This window comes from Bufo gargarizans, chromosome 4, assembly GCF_014858855.1.
Source record: "Bufo gargarizans isolate SCDJY-AF-19 chromosome 4, ASM1485885v1, whole genome shotgun sequence".
NCBI classification, from domain to species: domain Eukaryota; kingdom Metazoa; phylum Chordata; class Amphibia; order Anura; family Bufonidae; genus Bufo; species Bufo gargarizans.
Genome location: NC_058083.1, coordinates 478,409,671 through 478,428,881, shown reverse-complemented (window position 1 = coordinate 478,428,881; position 19,211 = coordinate 478,409,671). Strand labels below are relative to the sequence as shown.

The 19,211-nt window shown below is 44.2% G+C and overlaps 1 protein-coding gene across 1 annotated transcript in view; it reads right to left on the bottom strand.

Moving 5' to 3' along the window:
- The window catches only part of GRIK4 (glutamate ionotropic receptor kainate type subunit 4), a 300,728-nt gene that overhangs the window by 125,167 nt on the left and 156,350 nt on the right, over positions 1-19,211 (bottom strand). Inside the window, exon 2 of the mRNA XM_044289508.1 lies at positions 1,163-1,296. Coding sequence (XP_044145443.1) covers positions 1,163-1,244 — 82 coding nt within the window. The 5' untranslated portion in view covers positions 1,245-1,296. The remainder of the gene's footprint in view (positions 1-1,162; positions 1,297-19,211) is intronic.

Below are 19,211 nucleotides of genomic sequence, written 5' to 3'. Positions count from 1 at the left end.
CATCAAGGCTCTGATACTGAAACACTACCACTCATTGACACTTCTGAAGAGAAAGATACCCACTCCAGAGACAAGGAGAGAGAAAAGCCAGTGAGAGGAGTGGAAAATTCTAGGAAAGAGGATAGAATACCCCATGTTCATAGTATGAGTGTCACACGATCATGAGAATGTTGCCTTGCAGCACTGGAGTCCTGGTTTTAAACTGACCAAGGACAACATTTGCATGGAGTTTGTATGTTCTTCCCATGTTTGAGCAAGTATTCTCTGGTTTCCTTAAAAAAATACAGACTGATAGGTTAGTTGGCATTCTATGAAATTGATTTGTGTGTGAGAGAGATGGGGAAATAAGATTGTGAGCTGCATTGGGGAAAGGGACTGATGTGAATGATGACAACTAGTGACGAGCGAAGTTATCAAAACTTCGATTCAGCTGCTTCACCAAATTTCACAAAGAAATGCGCTTTGTGACGAATTACTTCGCGATAAAGCGCATTTTTTTGTAATTAGTGGGCGCAATGACGAGGAATGGTAATTTCGCCGCCCCCCCATCATTGAACCCCTCATATGCTGCGTTCATCGCTGATCTCGGCATCTGAGATGAACATTGAGGGCTTTCAGGGGTTAATCCGGTGGGAAAAAAAATACTCACTTTATCCACTCGATCGCGTAGAGGAGGCCGTAGCCATCTTGATTAAAAACACTGCATGAAATCTCACGTGGTGACATGATGATGTCATTACGCCGTCCAGTGTGGTGACGTCATACATCACAGCACAAGAGATTTGGCGCGGGATCTTCAATCAAAATGCCCACGGCAGACTCTTTGCGTGCAAATGGATGAGGTGAGTATGATTTTTCTTTAGTATGATTTCAGGGAAAATTGATTTGTTACCACGACACGTACAAGGAAATTCGGCTTTGTAGATCAGCCCTAATGACAACCTCTGTAAAGCATTGCAGAATATGTTCCTATGATGGCAATATAAATAAAATATATAATACACATCCATATGGGACTGTACATTAGTGAAAAATGAAACTGCATTTGAATGTTGTGTACACAAATCCCACTTTTTTAAGAAAATCTATTGTGCATATTAGAAAAGGAGATATTACACCATCATGGAATACTGAAATACCCTGGGGCAACCAGTAAACTTACCAATTCGAATAGAGTTGGGGCTACCAGTGGTCTTCATCAGCAACAACAGGAGAAGCACCAGAGGCGCCAGGACACGGAGCATTTTACACAAATCGTCATGAAGCCCTCTGGTGATTCGGGCGTTCCATAAAAACCTGCAAACAAGAAAGGACATATGATATATGCTGCAGTATTTCACATTTATGACCAAGATGAAAAAGAACATTACGTATTTTCTAGCACTGAAATATATAAAAGAGAAAAAGCTGAAAAAACTAGGTCGTGAAACCAAAGGAGATTAAAAATGAAGATGATGCAGGACACAAAATAACATATTGGTGAGATACCAAGACGTTACATTTTATGTTCTCTGCTCTCTGTAAAGTCGAAGTTAGTCAAAACTGATATACAGTATATCTCTTTTTTTTTTACGTATTTATTTTATTTTTAAAAATAAGTAGATAAGTGTTTTTTATTAATTACAAAAGGGACCCTGCCACTACCTTTTACATCCCTAAACCCCCAACCCTGCCTTATACTATAGGTAAAGTCGTATTCCAGTTATGTTGTTAACTCCTATCTCCTAACACTGAGACCCCCACCAATCACAAGAATGGGCATCTTACCCTGTAGAGCCCCTCGAAATGTACCAAGTGGTCAGGAGAGGATGCGCGTGGCCACTCCATTCATTCCTATGGGAGGTCCAGAGATAGCCCACTAATGTACTTGGCTATCTCCAGAACTCCCATAGAAATGAATATGGAGGCCATGCGCATGGCTGACTGGCCACTCTGTTCATTTTGGTCGTTCCACTGGGTCATGATCAGTGGGAGTCCCAGCAGTAGGACCCCCACCGATCTAATAGTTATCCACTATCTACAGGATAGGGGATGACAATATAACCAGAATATAAGGGTTTTCTGAGATTTTTATACTTATGACCTATCCTCAGGATAGGTCATCAGTATCTGATAGGTGGGGGTCCGACAGCCAGAATCTCCCGCCGATCAGCTGTTTGAGAAGGCACCGGAGCTCCTTTGAGCATTGCCGCCTTCTGATAGCTTAGATCATAGTATAGCAGCTGTGCTTGGTATGTAGGCTACGTGACCGATGAATGTGTCGTCACTGGCCTAGGGAAAACTGAGAAAAGCCATCGGCGCTCACTTCTCAAACAGCTGATCGGCAGGGCTCCCGGGTGCTGGACCCCAACTGATCAGATACTAATAACCTATCCAGACGATTAAAGTCTCGGAAAAAAAACCTTTAAGTGTAGCGAAGTACTTTCTAATTGTGTCCCTATCTATATTATCAGTAAATATGAGTACGTTTTATCCCCACACATAAAGTTAGTGCATAACCTGCTAATAGTCACAGAGGTGGCACTACTTGGATGAATAGTCACGTGAGCCTGAGATACATCATCTCAATCCTGACCGCATCTGGCGCATGCACAGTAAAGTGAGGTGTACTGGTTTCTGCTTCATTTGTGCCCTGTGTATGCTCCATATGCCTCAGAGATGTCAATCAAACAAGAGTGATTATGTGTAGGATATGGGCAAAGTGACTATTCATCTGAGGAGCTCCACCTCCATGACTACCAGTAGGTAATTATGCTTTTCGAGCATAGAGAGATAAAACTTCTTATTTTACCTAAAGCAGCTGCTGAAAATACAGTATAAGGCCTCATGCACACGACAGTTGTCTTTATCGGTCCGCAAAATGTGGTTCCGTTGTTCCGTGATCCGTGTCCGTTTTTGTTTCCGTGAAGGAAAGTAAAAAAAAGTCTAAGTCAAGTTTGCCATGCAAATGATAGGACAAAAACGGACGCAGACGCACGTACGCGGATGACAATCTTGTGTGCCTCCGGGTTTTTTCACGGTCCCATTGACTTGAATGGGTCCGCGAACCGTTTTCCGTGAAAAAAAATAGGAAAGGTTATATTTTTTTGACGGACTGGAACCACGGATCACGGACGTGGATGACAAACGGCGCATTAGCCGAGTTTTCAACGGACCCATTGAAAGTCAATAGGTCCGCAGAAAATCACGAAAAACTGAACAACGGACACGGAATGAAACAACGGTCGTGTGCATGAGGCCTTAGGGGAGTACAAGCTAGTGAGGGTTGTAGTGACAATGATGCTGCTGGCATCCCCATGTAAGTTAGCATGTTCCCCAGATGTGATGTATATAGAAGTGCAGGTACACCCTGTGTAGAGATGCCATAGGAGAGATTGAGAGAAAGTCACACAGCAGTAGTGTAATGTGGAAGATGCTGCAGATTCCTGTGTTTTGTTAGCTAGCAGTAGAGGTGAGTGGCACTAGGGGTTATCCGGGTCTATAAAAATAAAACAATATCACTGCAGTGCCTTATATGACAGACTAAAGCTAACTGAGTACCTGTAAACATGTTTTGATCAAGCAGAACTTTTCTCATTTCTCCCATGCAGCCTCCGCATCCATCTCATCCTAGCTGTGGGAGTTAGTGTTGAGCGCGAATATTCGAATTGCGAATTTTAATCGCGAAAATCGCCACTTTGAGAGTTCACGAATATTTAGAATATAGTGCTATATATTCGCATTCACGAATATTCTAATCGTGAATTTATCATGAATTTATTGTGAATTTATCGCGAATATCGGCACTTAGCAACATCCCTAGCAACCAATAGGAAAGTTGCCTATAGGAGTAGTGTTGATCGCGAATATTCGTATTGCGAATCTTATTGCAAATTTTCCGATTGCCAATTTTTCAAGAAAATAATGACGAGATCACGAATTCTCGAATTTGCGAATATATGACGAATATTCGCCCAAATATTCACGAAATATTGCGAATTCGAATATTGCCCCTGCTGCTCATTACTGGTGGGAGTGTCAATTGTGATGAAGCAGCTCTCTCAGCATCCACCCCCTCCCAGCAATGCTGCTCCACGCCCCCTACGCCTCATTCTCTTGTTCCTCCCCACCTACTACATCAACTCAGCAAAAAATGTCTCTGCGCACTACACAAAAAACATCATAATTTTTATGTACAAGACTATAAACTTCCTTATTTCTACTCTCTAGCAAAAAAAATTCACCTCAATCAAATAAAGTGGCCTATATGTCAGGAAATGTTCAAAAATCCCAAACACTAGCGTGTTTATAACCGGGGGAGCAATTCCTCTGCATGTGATCCATTGCTAGCGGAAATCCCCAGCAATAAATGCATACAATGGAGGATGTCGGCAGCGGACCACATGCACAACATCATCCTGAGCGATTAGCCAGTGTTGTCAGTTGCATATTATTGTGGTGCACCTTTTTCAGTGATTTATATCAATCACCTCCTCCTCCAATGCACAGCCCCATGTAAATAAAATCACTTACTCCCTCCAGCCTCCATTGCAGTCCCATGTAAATAAAATCACTCCTTTCTTCCAGCCTTCTCCAACGCACAGTCACACGTAAAAATAAAAATCACTCTCTCCTTTCAGCCTCCTCCAATGCACAGTCCCATGTAAATAAAATCACTGCCTCCCTCCAGCCTCCTCCACTACAGTCCCATGTAAATAAAATCACTCCTTCCCTCCAGCCTCCTTCAACACACAGTCCTGTGTAAAAAGAAAATCTCTCCCTTCAGCCTCCTCCAATGCACAGCCCCATGTAAATAAAATCACTCTCTCCCCTCAGCCTCCTCCACTGCAGTCCCATGTAAATCAAATCAGTCCTTCCCTCCAGCCTCCTCCAATGCACAGTCCCATGTAAAAAAATAATCACTCCCTTCAGCCTCCTTCACCACATTACCGTGTAAATAAAATCACTCCTTCCCTTCAATCTCCTCCAATGTACAGTCCCATGTAAATAAAATCACTTACTCCCTCCAGCTTCCTTCACTGCAGTCCCATGTAAATAAAATCACTCCTTCGATCCAGCCTCCTCCAACGCACAGTCCCACGTAAAAATAAAAATCACTCTCTCCCTTCAGCCTCCTCCAATGCACAGTCCCATGTAAATAAAATCACTGCCTCCCTCCAGTCTCCTCCACCGCAGTCCCATATAAATAAAATCACTCCTTCCCTCCAGCCTCCTCCAACACACAGTCCAGTGTAAAAAAAATCTCTCCCTTCAGCCTCCTCCAATGCACAGCCCCAAGTAAGGCCTCTTTCACACTGCCGTTTTTTTTTTCCGTTTTGCGGTCCGTTTTTTGCGTTCCGTATACGGTCCGTATACGGAACCATTTATTTCAATGGTTCCGCAAAAAAAACGGAATGTGTTCCGTATGCATTCCGTTTCCGTATTTCCGTTTTTCCGTTCCGTTGAAAGATAGAACATGTCCTATATTTGGCCGCAAATCACGGTCCGTGGCTCCATTCAAGTCAATGGGTCCGCAAAAAAAACGGAACACATACGGAAATGCATCCGTATGTCTTCCGTTTCCGTTCCGTTTTTTCTGAACCATCTATTGAAAATGTTATGCCCAGCCCAATTTTTTCTATGTAATTACTGTATACTGTACATGGCATACGGAAAAACGGAACGGAAACGGAACCACAATGGAAGCAAAAAAACGGAACAACGGATCCGTGAAAAACGGACCGCAAAACACTGAAATGGACATACTGTAGTGTGAAAGAGGCCTAAATAAAATCACTCTCTCCCCTCAGCCTCCTCCGCCGCAGTCCCATGTAGATAAAATCAGTCCTTCCCTCCAGCCTCCTCCAACGCACAGTCGCATGTAAAAACACAAAATCTCTCCCTTCAGCCTCCTCCACCACATTCCCGCTTAAATAAAATCACTCCTTCCCTACAGCCTTCTCCAATGCACAGTCCCATGTAAATAAAATAGCTCCCTTCCTCCAGCCTCCTCCAACACACAGTCCCATGTAAATAAACTCCCTCCCTCCAGCCTCCTCCAACATACAGTCCCATGTAAATAACATCAATCCCCAGCCTCCTCCAACATACAGTCCCATGTAAATCACATCTCCCCCTCCATCCCCATCTTACAGTCTTATGTAAATCACATCTCCCTACTCCCCCATCCTCTATCATACAGTCCCAAGTACACTACATCTCCCTCCCCAAGCCCCATCATACAGTCCCATGTACATCACACCTGCCCCCCAGCCCCCATAATACAGTCCCATGTACATCACAACTGCCCCCAGCCTCCATCATACAGTCCCATGTACATCACATCTGCCCCCCAGCCACATCATACTGTCCCATGTACATCACCCCTGCCCCCCAGCCCCCATCATACAGTCCCATATATATTACACCTGCCCCCCAGCCCACATCATACAGCCCCATATACATCACATCTGCCCTCCCAGCCTCTATCATACAGTCCCATGTACATCACATCTGCCCCCAGCCCCATCAAACAGTCCCATGTACATCACATCTTCCCCCAGCCCCCATCATACAGTCCCATGTACTGTACATTTTACATTCCCCCAGCCCCCATCATACAGTCCCATGTACTGTACATCACATCTTCCCCCAGCCCCCATCATACAGTCCCATGTACTGTACATTACATTCCCCCCAGCCCCCATCATACAGTCTCTCTGCTTCAGTCTTTTGCAAACTGTGAGGCTCTAATTGGATGCTTTTTCTGTGTGCCTGCACCACAAGCAGGCACTGTCAGAGATAAAAGCTCTCAACCTTCCTGAGGTAAGCCAGCCATATCTGTGCAGTCAGACAGCCACAGGCGCTTACTGCAGGCTCCTCTGCCTTGCTGGAGGGGTGAAACACTGCTGAACTGCACTAGGAGCAGAGATGAAGGGAGGCAGGGCATGAACCTGTCTCACTGCTGACTGACACCTTCATTGTGGGTGGGAATCAGGAGCCCAGAACACGTGCACAATGAACGGCATGTGTTCTGTGAGCAAGGAGGAAGTCAAGAGAGTGTACCATGTGACCAGACAGGGGATCTTAAGCCCTGTACAAAATTTTTAAAAAATGTCAATTATAAATTTGCAGCAGCTACCAAGGGGAGAAGGATGAAATATAATATATGTTATATAACCTGACGCCAAAACGGCGTGATGCGGTCACTGTGGGGCCCAAATCAAAGGGTATGAGAAAAAGGCTGACAGCCCCTTTTCTCATACCCTTTGATTTGGGCCCCACAGTGACCGCATCACGCCGTTTTGGCGTCCCTGCTTATGTGCCTGGACAGCCCACTGGTCAGCCAGCACCTGCGGTCCTGCTTGTAGGATTTTTTTGTGGTCCGGTCCCACTGGCCTGGCCACTGTACCCGGAGTCCGAATAGGCCCCACTGGACCTTTCGGCAGTCTCAAACAGTTATTATTATTTTTTCTGTTTTACTGCTATAGCTCCCACATTTGCGGCTAGTCCCTGCCACAGGTCTAGCCACCAGCATTTTTCGCTTCTCAGGCACAAAGTGCCTGCTAGCCCATTTTTTTACGTCCCCTGATGAGTTAGTCTAAACTGAAACGTGACACGTCGGGACATTGTTAGGGCTTATTAGGGACACCGGCCCATACCAGGGTTAGGTATCCGGACGGGGTCGCTCCTTGCGGAGCAAGTACTCCGTATAGGTAGGTAGGGTCGACTAGCCCCTCCCCTATCACCAGGGATACACTAGGGACTCATTTTTCCCGACCCTGCCTACCGTCCAGCACTTTCGGTACCATCCTTACTGCACAAGCTCCTGTAACCAGCACCCGCTTTGAACCGGACTTCTTACCTGCGATCTTGTTACCCAGGTTCCATCTACAGAGACCGGTCCACTTATCAACCATCCGGATGAGAACGTTCCATTTCTTGATACTGGTGTTTATTCGTGCAATTGTGTTTGGCCCATTTGGGCCTGTCTATTTATCTTTTACATGTTTCCTTTTTTGTGCCATTTTTTCTAATTGATCACCAATAAATGTTAAGTTTTAATCCCTTTGATCCCCTCAATGGATCAGGTTATATAACTCATTCAATTTGGGATTTTTGGTCAAGACTCCAAGCTTGACCTGTGCACTTGTTGTAGATGAAATATAATAGTTTAATCTCGGAATATACCTTTAAGCTGTGTCACCTCAGGGCCCAAATAGGGTAAAGCCACAACTGAGCACAGCAAAAGGGTAGACACCAGTGCTTGGGTCACCAAGAAGCTGCCTAGCCTCCAGATTCTGAGAGCAGCTGAGACTTGTATAGCAAACTAGCCTCTAATCAAGACAAGCTAGCCTGCCCAGCATGACTTCCTAAGGCAACTAACTGTTCGCAGAACTGTGCACAGTATTGAGAGAAGGGATACAGCAATTTCGGAGCTTCTGTTGGAGACTCCACATTGCGAGAGTGCTGATACCCAGGTTCGTTGGGTGCAAAGCAAGCCAAGTGAGAGCATAAGCTGTTTCTTCTTGAAGAGACATTACCTCTGTTAATCCAACTGATAAATATTGTGCTCTCATTGACTCTGTACCTGTAAGCTCATTGCTTTTTAAAATACTGTAACTAATAAGCATGTTGCCACTTATAAGACTGTTGTAAATGTCAAGTTTGTTGCCCGACTTAAGGTCAGTAAATATTTAATTTCAAGTTCCATTTTTGTATGACTGCATTCTTTTTGACATCCTAGAGTGGAGAACCACACATACCACTCAAGGGTCAAAAAGATCCTTTCTGTGAGATTCAATGTCCTTACAAACACATGCATGTGGGGGAGCCGTTGGCCAAGCAAGCATTTGGCCAACTGTTATCAAAAATGTATGGTCACCTTTAGTCTCTCTCTAACTTAACATGGTTGAAAAAGCCATTTTCTCCTAAAAGTATAAATAAAATATTTCACCAATCAATACATTTTTGCAGATAATTTTATTGATATATCCTTTCAATGTTTTCTTGACCCCTAAGTTTTCAAAATTTAGAATAAGTATGTAGGTTTTTCTTTTCCTTTTTCCCCCTAAAAATGATTATTTTTCATAAAAGAACCCTTGTACTTTTCCACTTTCACCCGATCTTTCTTCATAGTTATGTTAAAATAAAGTCGTCCTAAGAAACAATATGAAATTTTCTAATTTAGAAGATTCTAATTGAGCTTGTAACATTTCACTTTATCATTAACATCTTAGGAACTGTGGAAAATGTAATAAACGTATTTTACCGTAATTACTTTACTGAAGATTTCCCCTTAATTTTCCCATTAACATTTAACAACATGATTCTTGTCAAAGGCTCCTATAAGAGATCCAGACAAAAGGGAAAACGCTATCTTTTCGGAAAGCCATGGGCAGATTTTTTAAGACCATTGTTTCATACTCTGGTTTCGTCCACTGTAAAGAAGTTCACTGAAGAAAAAATGTGACAGGGGCCTCTTAACACATCTACTGCATCTTTGCATGTCGTTGCTGGTGTAGATTTGTGCCATAATTCACACCAATTTCTGATGTAAATTATAATAAATCTGTCAAGTCATAAGTCATCTCCTCCTAGGCCATGGATGGCTCAGAAACCCGAAAAGTCAATATATTTTTGCACATTTTAGCGGCAAATGATAAATTTCTACTCATGAGTTTAACTGCCCAACTTGAGATGAATGTGGAGCAAGCGGTCTACGGGCTCATAGAAAGTCTTCACCTATAACATTCCCCTGAGCCAGAAAGATTAGTGTGAACAAAGATAAAGTTTTTGAGTCCTGAAACCGTGCTTCATGGAATTTGGAAGAACCAATATACTGTACGATACAATTTAAATAAACACTCCTGGAATTTTTTTCTTTGCCTAGATAGTGCAGGATAGGCCATTATTAAAGAATAAGATAGAGGCTCTTGTGTATACCTTGTGTATACCTGTTTTATTGATGTGTAATTTGTGGGTTGTCAGCCATCTTGATTCCTTCTTCCCTCAGATATGGTTTTCCTAATGAATCCTACATTTCCCATCATGCCTGGCTTTGCAGAGGCAGAAGGGACGGAGTCTCACCCCACTGCCCTGTTCTAAGTCCAGTATAAGGGCAGCCATGACAGATCAGTGACACAGAACTTCTCCTCTCACACTGCAGGGTCTCCATGTTCTCCTGTGTGATACAGCTTCAGCCTGTCTGTTCTCTCTGCCCTCTCATCTCTCTCCCCTGTCAGCTCTTACATGCAGGAGGCAGGGAGACCAGTAACTACATCTCATAGACCTACAGTGGATAGTCAGCACACACAGATAGTACCGGCAGTGTGAGTTAGGAGGTTTATATAACTGCTGCTGATTACTGTATACACTCACCCAGGGGAGTAGCTATAGGGGGTGCAGAGGTAGCAGTCGCTACTGGGCCCAGGAGCCTGAGGGGGCCCAAAGACCCCTGTGCCACATAAGAAGACACTGGTATTATGGAAAGTGCATGCTGGTCAAGTTACACCTCTGGCTGCAGGGAAGAGGTTAAGTCAAGAATTTGGCATTGCCGTTTCAATTTTTCAATGTTTCCCTCCCTGGTCACAGAGCACTGAGGGAAGGGGGGCCCAAGCTGAAATCTTGCATCAGGGCCCATGAGCCTTTAGCTATGCCCCTGCACTCACCTACTATATATCTGCACATAGAAGAGACTATATATATTCAATAGGGATATACAGAGGAACATGGAGGACGGGAAGGGGCAGGGCTTGGAGCTGCCAGGAGGGATGATGTCATCCTGTAGTTCACAAGAAATCGGTCACAAGGGAGAGCCCGGGTTCCTGTGTACACATTAGAGAAAAGGGTCAGACTTGAGGTCACATGACCAGGTTCTCCTAATGAAAAGGTTCAACATGTAGGGGCGCAACTGAGGGTATAACAAATTACACTGCTATAATACTGGTGGTGAGTTGGCAATATACAGTACAGACCAAAAGTTTGGACACACCTTCTCATTCAAAGAGTTTTCTTTATTTTCATGACTATGAAAATTGTAGATTCACACTGAAGTATCAAAACTATGAATTAACACATGTGGGATTATATACATAACAAAAAAGTGTGAAACAACTGAAAATATGTCATATTCTAGGTTCTTCAAAGTAGCCACCTTTTGCTTTGATTACTGCTTTGCACACTCTTGGCATTCTCTTGATGAGCTTCAAGAGGTAGTCACCTGAAATGGTCTTCCAACAGTCTTGAAGGAGTTCCCAGAGATGCTTAGCACTTGTTGGCCCTTTTGCAGTGGCGTAGGGATCGCCATAGCAACCATAGCAGTGGCTATGGGGCCCTACGCCACTGGGGGCCCGTCCGAACCGCATAAATTTTTTTTTTTTATTAATTTTTTTTATTAACAGTCACAGTGCACAGTAAAAACACACAGGCAGCCAGGCCCGACCGCCCGCCCAGTGTAGTGGGCGGGGCGTGGGCGGTCCGCGGCTCGGGCCTGGCTGGGGGGAAGGCAAGGAGGAGTAGTCAGGTCAAGACTGGAGGCTGAAGCAGGTGGGCCTGGGGCTCACTGCCGCACGAGCAGAAGAGGTAGGTAACTAGAGGGAGGAGGAGGCGGACTCAGGCGGTGAAGGGGGCGGGGCCGGGTCGTGGAGGGGGCGGGGCCGGACCATGGAGGGGGCGGGGCCGAGCCAGGCCGTGGAGGGGGGGGGTGTTACCTGTTGTGGAGGGACTAGGGAGGGAGAGGGAGTGCTGCTGCACTGGCGCCAGTCAGATTAGCGCTATCTCTATCTGAGTCGCTCTGTCACTGACCTGACATCAGTGACATTGCTCCGCCTCTCCCCTCCTTTCTTATGATGGACAGTGACCAGCAACAGGACGGCCCGATGTGGGCGGAGCTATAATAGCCCTGCCCCCTTTTCTGCCCGCGATTCCTGCTGCCTGAAGTTGAACCTTCCCTGCCCAGCATGCTGAACACCAGTTGGATTGTCACAACTGCACCAGTGATGTGAGTGGCAGGGGAACTGAGGTTATATTTAGCTTTCCCAGACTGTGCACATGTGACCTGCAGTACAGTAGGAAAGCTGGGTGAATTATATCATGAGATGTCATCCAGCTTCCCTGCTATCCTGCATGGCACAAGTGCAGAGGCATTAGAGTATGGGGGAGAGGCACAGCAGGAAAGCTGGGTGTCTATATATGTGTATTGTATATGTGTGCGTCCATGTATGTGGTGACTGTGTATAAGTGCGCCCCTGTATGTGAAGAGTATGTGTATGAGTGCGTCCATGTATGTGGAGAGTGCGTGAATGACTGCGTCCATGTATGTGGAGAGTGCGTGAATGACTGCGTCCATGTATGTGGAGAGTGCGTGTATGACTGCGTCCATGTATGTGGTGACTGTGTGCATGAATGCATCCATGTATGTGGAGAGTGCGTGTATGAGTGCGTCCATGTATGTGGTGATTGTGTGTATAAGTGCGTCCCTGTATGTGAATAGTATGTGTATGAGTGCGTCCATGTATGTGGAGAGTGCGTGTATGAGTGCGTCCATGTATGTGGAGAGTGTGTGTATGACTGCGTCCATGTATGTGGAGAGTGTGTGTATGACTGCGTCCATGTATGTGGAGAGTGCGTGTATGACTGCGTCCATGTATGTGGAGAGTGCGTGTATGACTGCGTCCATGTATGTGGAGAGTGCGTGTATGACTGCGTCCATGTATGTGGAGAGTGCGTGTATGACTGCGTCCATGTATGTGGAGAGTGCGTGTATGACTGCGTCCATGTATGTGGAAAGTGCGTGTATGACTGCATCCATGTATGTGGAGAGTGCGTGTATGACTGCGTCCATGTATGTGGAGAGTGCGTGTATGACTGCGTCCATGTATGTGGAGAGTGCGTGTATGACTGCGTCCATGTATGTGGAGAGTGCGTGTATGACTGCGTCCATGTACGTGGAGAGTGCGTGTATGACTGCGTCCATGTACGTGGAGAGTGCGTGTATGACTGCGTCCATGTACGTGGAGAGTGCGTGTATGACTGCGTCCATGTATGTGGAGAGTGCGTGTATGACTGCGTCCATGTAAGTGGAGATTGCGTGTATGACTGCGTCCATGTATGTGGAGAGTGCGTGTATGACTGCGTCCATGTACGTGGAGAGTGCGTGTATGACTGCGTCCATGTATGTGGAGAGTGCGTGTATGACTGCGTCCACGTATGTGGAGAGTGCGTGTATGACTGCGTCCATGTATGTGGAGAGTGCGTGTATGACTGCGTCCATGTATGTGGAGAGTGCGTGTATGACTGCGTCCATGTATGTGGAGAGTGCGTGTATGACTGCGTCCATGTATGTGGAGAGTGCGTGTATGACTGCGTCCATGTATGTGGAGAGTGCGTGTATGACTGCGTCCATGTATGTGGAGAGTGCGTGTATAACTGCGTCCATGTAGGTGGAGAGTGCGTGTATGACTGCGTCCATGTATGTGGAGAGTGCGTGTATGACTGCGTCCATGTATGTGGAGAATGTGTCCATGGCTGTAGTATGAAAGGTACAGAGGCTAAAATACTTGTGGATATGTAAAGGTAAATCAGACAGGTCTATTACAATTGCAGCGCAGGTTTTAAAGGGGTTGAGTTGACTATAAACTCCGTCAGCAACTGGAAATGTCAAAAAACAAAGTCGTGCTAAAAATGACAGTAAATACAGTAAATAAAAAGTCTTTGTGAAGAAGTGTGTGTGGGGGGCCCCGTACAAAAATTTGCTATGGGGCCCAGTCAGTTCTAGTTACGCCTCTGCCCTTTTGCCTTCACTCTGCGGTCCAGCTCACCCCAAACTATCCCCATTGGGTTCAGGTCCAGTAACTGTGGAGGCCAGGTCATCTGGCGTAGCAACCCATCGCTCTCCTTCATGGTCAAATAGCCCTTACACAGCCTGGAGTTGTGTTTGGGGTCATTGTCCTGTTGAAAAATAAATGATGGTCCAACTAAACGCAAATCGGATGGAATAGCATGCCGCTGCAAGATGCTGTGGTAGCCATGCTGGTTCAGTATGCCTTCAATTTTGAATAAATCCCCAACAGTGTCACCAGCAAAGCACCATCACACCTCCTCCTCCATGCTTCACGGTGGGAACCAGGCATGTAGAGTCCATCCATTCACCTTTTCTGCGTCGCACAAAGACACGGTGGTTGGAACCAAAGATCTCAAATTTGGACTCATCAGACCAAAGCACAGATTTCCACTGGTCTAATGTCCATTCCTTGTGTTCTTTAGCCCAAACAAGTCTCTTCTGCTTGTTGCCTGTCCTTAGCAGTGGTTTCCTAGCAGATATTCTACCATGAAGGCCTGATTCACACAGTCTCCTCTTAACAGTTGTTCTAGAGATGTGTCTGCTGCTAGAACTCTGTGTGGCATTGACCTGGTCTCTAATCTGAGCTGCTGTTAACCTGCGATTTCTGAGGCTGGTGACTCGGATGAACTTATCCTCCGCAGCAGAGGTGACTCTTGGTCTTCCTTTACTGGGGCGGTCCGCATGTGAGACAGTTTCTTTGTAGCGCTTGATGGTTTTTGTGACTGCACTTGGGGATACTTTCAAAGTTTTCCCAATTTTTCGGACTGACTGACCTTCATTTCTTAAAGTAATGATGGCCCCTCGTTTTTCTTTACTTAGCTGCTTTTTTCTTGCCATAATACAAATTCTAACAGTCTATTCAGTAGGACTATCAGCTGTGTATCCACCTGGCTTCTCCACAACGCAACTGATGGTCCCAACCCCATTTATAAGGCAAGAAATCCCACTTATTAAACCTGACAGGGCACACCTGTGAAGTGAAAACCATTTCAGGTGACTACCTCTTGAAGCTCATCAAGAGAATGCCAAGAGTGTGCAGAGCAGTAATCAAAGCAAAAGGTGGCTACTTTGAAGAACCTAGAATATGACATATTTTCAGTTGTTTCACACTTTTTTGTTATGTATATAATTCCACATGTGTTAATTCATAGTTTTGATGCCTTCAGTGTAAATCTACAATTTTCATAGTCATGAAAATAAAGAAAACTCTTTGAATGAGAAGGTGTGTCCAAACTTTTGGTCTGTACTGTATGTAAAATAAAAAATGGAGTGCTTCTTTAAATGAATATAATTCTTAAAATAAAATGTGATGATTATCAAGAAACTCAGTAAACTCCACACCTGTGTCTACCTTCTGCGCTCCTAAAATAGTTTGTTAATGGACTTTAACCTTGAAAATAAAATGAGATCAGAACACACTCTACAAAAGCAATGCATACATATACTGTATCTCTGCTATGGCATATAAAAGCAGAGAAGACAAGGCACCTTAATAGTACAGATCACAATGGTAATGAACATACTGGAGATCAATGCCGTTTCTGCTAGTAATGAGCGAGAGCAGATGCGCCTCTAAAATCAACAATATACTGGTAATGCCTTTTAGGAAATTGCCAGCATGACACAATCAAATATGCCGGAGAAAACCAAAGTGAAGTCCTCCACCGGGTAAATAAATGTCAAAAGAGTTTGGGCAGCCATTTCTGAAGACTACCAGGCGGTGTGGGGGGATATAGAGTCTGCGTGCAACAGCTACACGTAGAGTAATAGATAATAAAGATCATAAGGGACAAAAGAGTCATATTTATAGCAATGATCTTCCAAGAACAGCACTGAGCTCTGTAAGGATAATTAAAGTACTAAAAAAGGACGTTCAGTGGGTTTCCTTAGTTTTCAGAGGTGATAAAACTATACTTAGCAATTTTAAGCATCACATAATCTATGACGTAGGAGTAATTGTAAGGCTGCGGGGCTTGTTAAAATGTACAACTGACAACATCATAATCTGTGCTGCTGCTAAAACCATGTAAAAGGATGCAAGTATGTACAAACATATATCAGCTGCGTTCAACCGGATGGCTGTACAGAGCCGCAATCAGCAATAGTACTTGGATTTAGATTGGATTTTGCAAAATAGCTCTTGATAGAGAGGCAGCATGCTATAGAGCAGGAGAAGCTCAACACATTGACATGGAGCTTTATTAGAAAAAGATTCAGAAAAATATGCAATTTATACTTTTCAATTTCTGCTCTTTCTGAGCTTAGTTAGACACGGGGCCATCATATCACTGACTGACAGATATCTCTGTATACATACAATCATAGATAAGACACCACTGCAAAAGAAGGTGATGTTATCTGGCTGTCATTAGCAGGACACGTAATAGGCACCATGACACCAAATTTCCTTCTGCTAAGTACCTGGAAATGGTGCGGGGACAGGGGTGTGTAATAAATGTGCCACCAGAACAACAAAACCATGGGAGCTGCTCATGCTTCTTGGCAGATCAAACAATCCTCTCTACTGGTGGTCTTTCTGGAGACTGTTTGCCATGACTACTTGCCCTCAAGTATCCACTGCTCCCAATACGTCCCTGACGGCTAGGTAAGAACGACCTAAATAACGGGCAATTCATTGAAACAACCATCCTGCTTCTCTCAGCCCAATAAGGAACCCCTCTAAAAGTCTGCCAATTGGGCAAAATGTCTTTGAGTGTATCTAGCAGTCAACAATCTCTCACCAAGTGGTACACTACCCAAAAGTGGCCTCTGAGAGCCTTTTTTATAGAGCAGCAGGGAAAGAACTTTTACTCCCTCTTGTGGCAACACACAGTGTCTAATCAGACCATGCCTGTAACCCTTTACACATTCTTATGACATAACTGCACGCTGAGTTGTGTAGCAATCCAACATTTTATGTCAATGAGTGTATATATCAATCTGCTCAGCTCCTCCTGCTCAATAACATGCCACTTAATGACAGGTTCTCTTAAAATTGAGTTTTCCTACAAAGAATATGTATACCCTGTCCACAAAATTGAGTATGTGTCTGATTACTGGGGGGTTTTCAGCAATCACAAGAATCATGGTCCCCAATTCCACATGAGAATGGAGCAGTAGTGCCCAGCATGACCACTGCTCCATTCACTTGTATGGGACTACTCGAGATAGTGCTTGGCTCTATCTCCAACAGTTCCATGGACGTGGTGTTTTTTTTTTTGTGGGGAAATTCCTTCATGAAAGTATTGAATATTTGATTATTATGTTCTGTACCCAACAGGGTAGTAACGTTCATTATGGGATAATTATCTGTATTTGGCATCATAGTTGCATTCAAGGCTTATAGAAACATCACTTGTAAAATCCTCCCTCAATCTCAGGCATAAATACTGTAATATTTTCTCCCAACATAACAGTAAAGTGACCATGAGGTCCACCAAAAACTAACATAACTGGGAGATGCAAGTGCAGCTGATGGCCATTGTAGATGAATTCATAGGGGATTAGGACTCAGAAGAACCATAGAAGATGGACTAAAAAGGACAGCATCAGGTACTTTTAACTACACAGTACCCAAGGATAATTTTATGGAGAACTGGAGGGTAGTGTTAAAATTTATTTTTGCATTATTACCACATAATCCCTTTCTGTATATTGAATATCTGGTACAGAATATTGTCAGGCCCTCAAAGACTTGGAGAGGGCAGATGGTGAACAAACGACCTTCATAGATCATGAAGACTATAAGCGAGATAGAGATTGTCTATTACTTTCCGGAGATTGTGTTAGCTTATTTTCCATGTGGCTTTAAGAAAGTCTATTATGAGAGCATGAACTGTTATTTTTCATGCCACTTTCTTTATTTAATGGTGTTTTCCAGAATTATGTAGTATTTTTCTACAGCGCAGAAGTGAAAGTCCAATGACCACTGCAACCAAAAGCTGCCCTCGGTTGACATGCAGTTCAAATGAATTTGACTGAAGAGGTCAATGACTGCCTTCAGAGGTAACGTAACCAAGCCACTTCCGATCTGGCTAGGATCAGATGCAGTAGTGTAGCAGCACTTGAACGGCGGCCCAGCGGACAGGGTTTTTGTTTAATGGGGCACACCTTCCAACTCCTGGGGTTGTTGGCTCCTGGATAACCCCTCTAAGTCATTCTAAAATTAAAACCTTACTTTAAAAAGCTTGCATCTAGTTTTCCACTTCCGTTGGATGTATACGTCATTTGCTTACACGGATGTAGCAATCTTCAACTTGTCCTTTGATATTGGTATTTAACACATTCCCGACATGGGTTGAATCGCAGGACCAACATGGTGGGTCATTGTAGCAGATATGTATTACAGACTATCCCACAGTATACAGTATATCCTGTTGGGGAGCTAGTACCTTATATCTCATGTATTTACTTACCGCTACCATATCTACCATCTGTCACGAAAACGATATATTAGGGATGTATAATATCCTTTGGCCTTTTCCTGATCGGGTCACCTAGCTTTTTTGAGAGCCTGGATATCAGAGAGTCTCTGTTACATTTGGCTACCACTGCTCTATGTCCAGGTCTATTAGTGATTTAGTAGCAGTCCTGTTTTTGGTCCTATTATCATTGTGCACATCAGTTTTTTATATCTATCACGTACTTTCTCTATAGCCCCTGATGAACTCCGAATTTGAATATATTTTTTGGGGGAAACGCGTTGGACAAGGTGATTTAATATCTGCACAATTGTCCCTCATGGAAGATAGGTCTCCAATAATGTAGGTGACCATAGTTCTATGTATAATACTGTCCAACAACTCTCTGAGGGGTGAGGAGGTTTAACGTTTCTAATGCCTGGTGTGCTGCTTATATATTCATACCCCTATCGGCTTAATACAATAGTGCATCCCACTCCCCTGTTCCTTTATGATAGGTTAGGGTCATCCCATGGGGAGATCTGAAGACAGTGGGATCACTCTTATAAGAACACTTATATAGCGCTACTATATTCCGCCGCACTTTACAGACATTAACATCAAGCTGTCCCCAATGGGGCTCACAATCTAAGTTCCCTATCAATATGTCTTCAGAGTGTGGGAGGAAACCGGAGAACCCGGAGGATATCCACACAAACACATGGAGAACATAAATATAGAATACAGTGGCTCTACCAGTCTGAGAGATCGTGGTTCGGTGCTCTCCCCACGACACACCCAATGTCGATTGGAAAGGGAATATAGAAAAAAATAGAATATTTCGGGTGTAACTCTGATATTCGGTGCTGTATGGAAATAAATACCCTTTTACAGTCAATTAATATAAAACCTACAGTTATTGTAAACACCAATACATCATAAATACTGTGCAAAAATGTGAAAGGTAAATGTCCCGACTCCAGACTTGT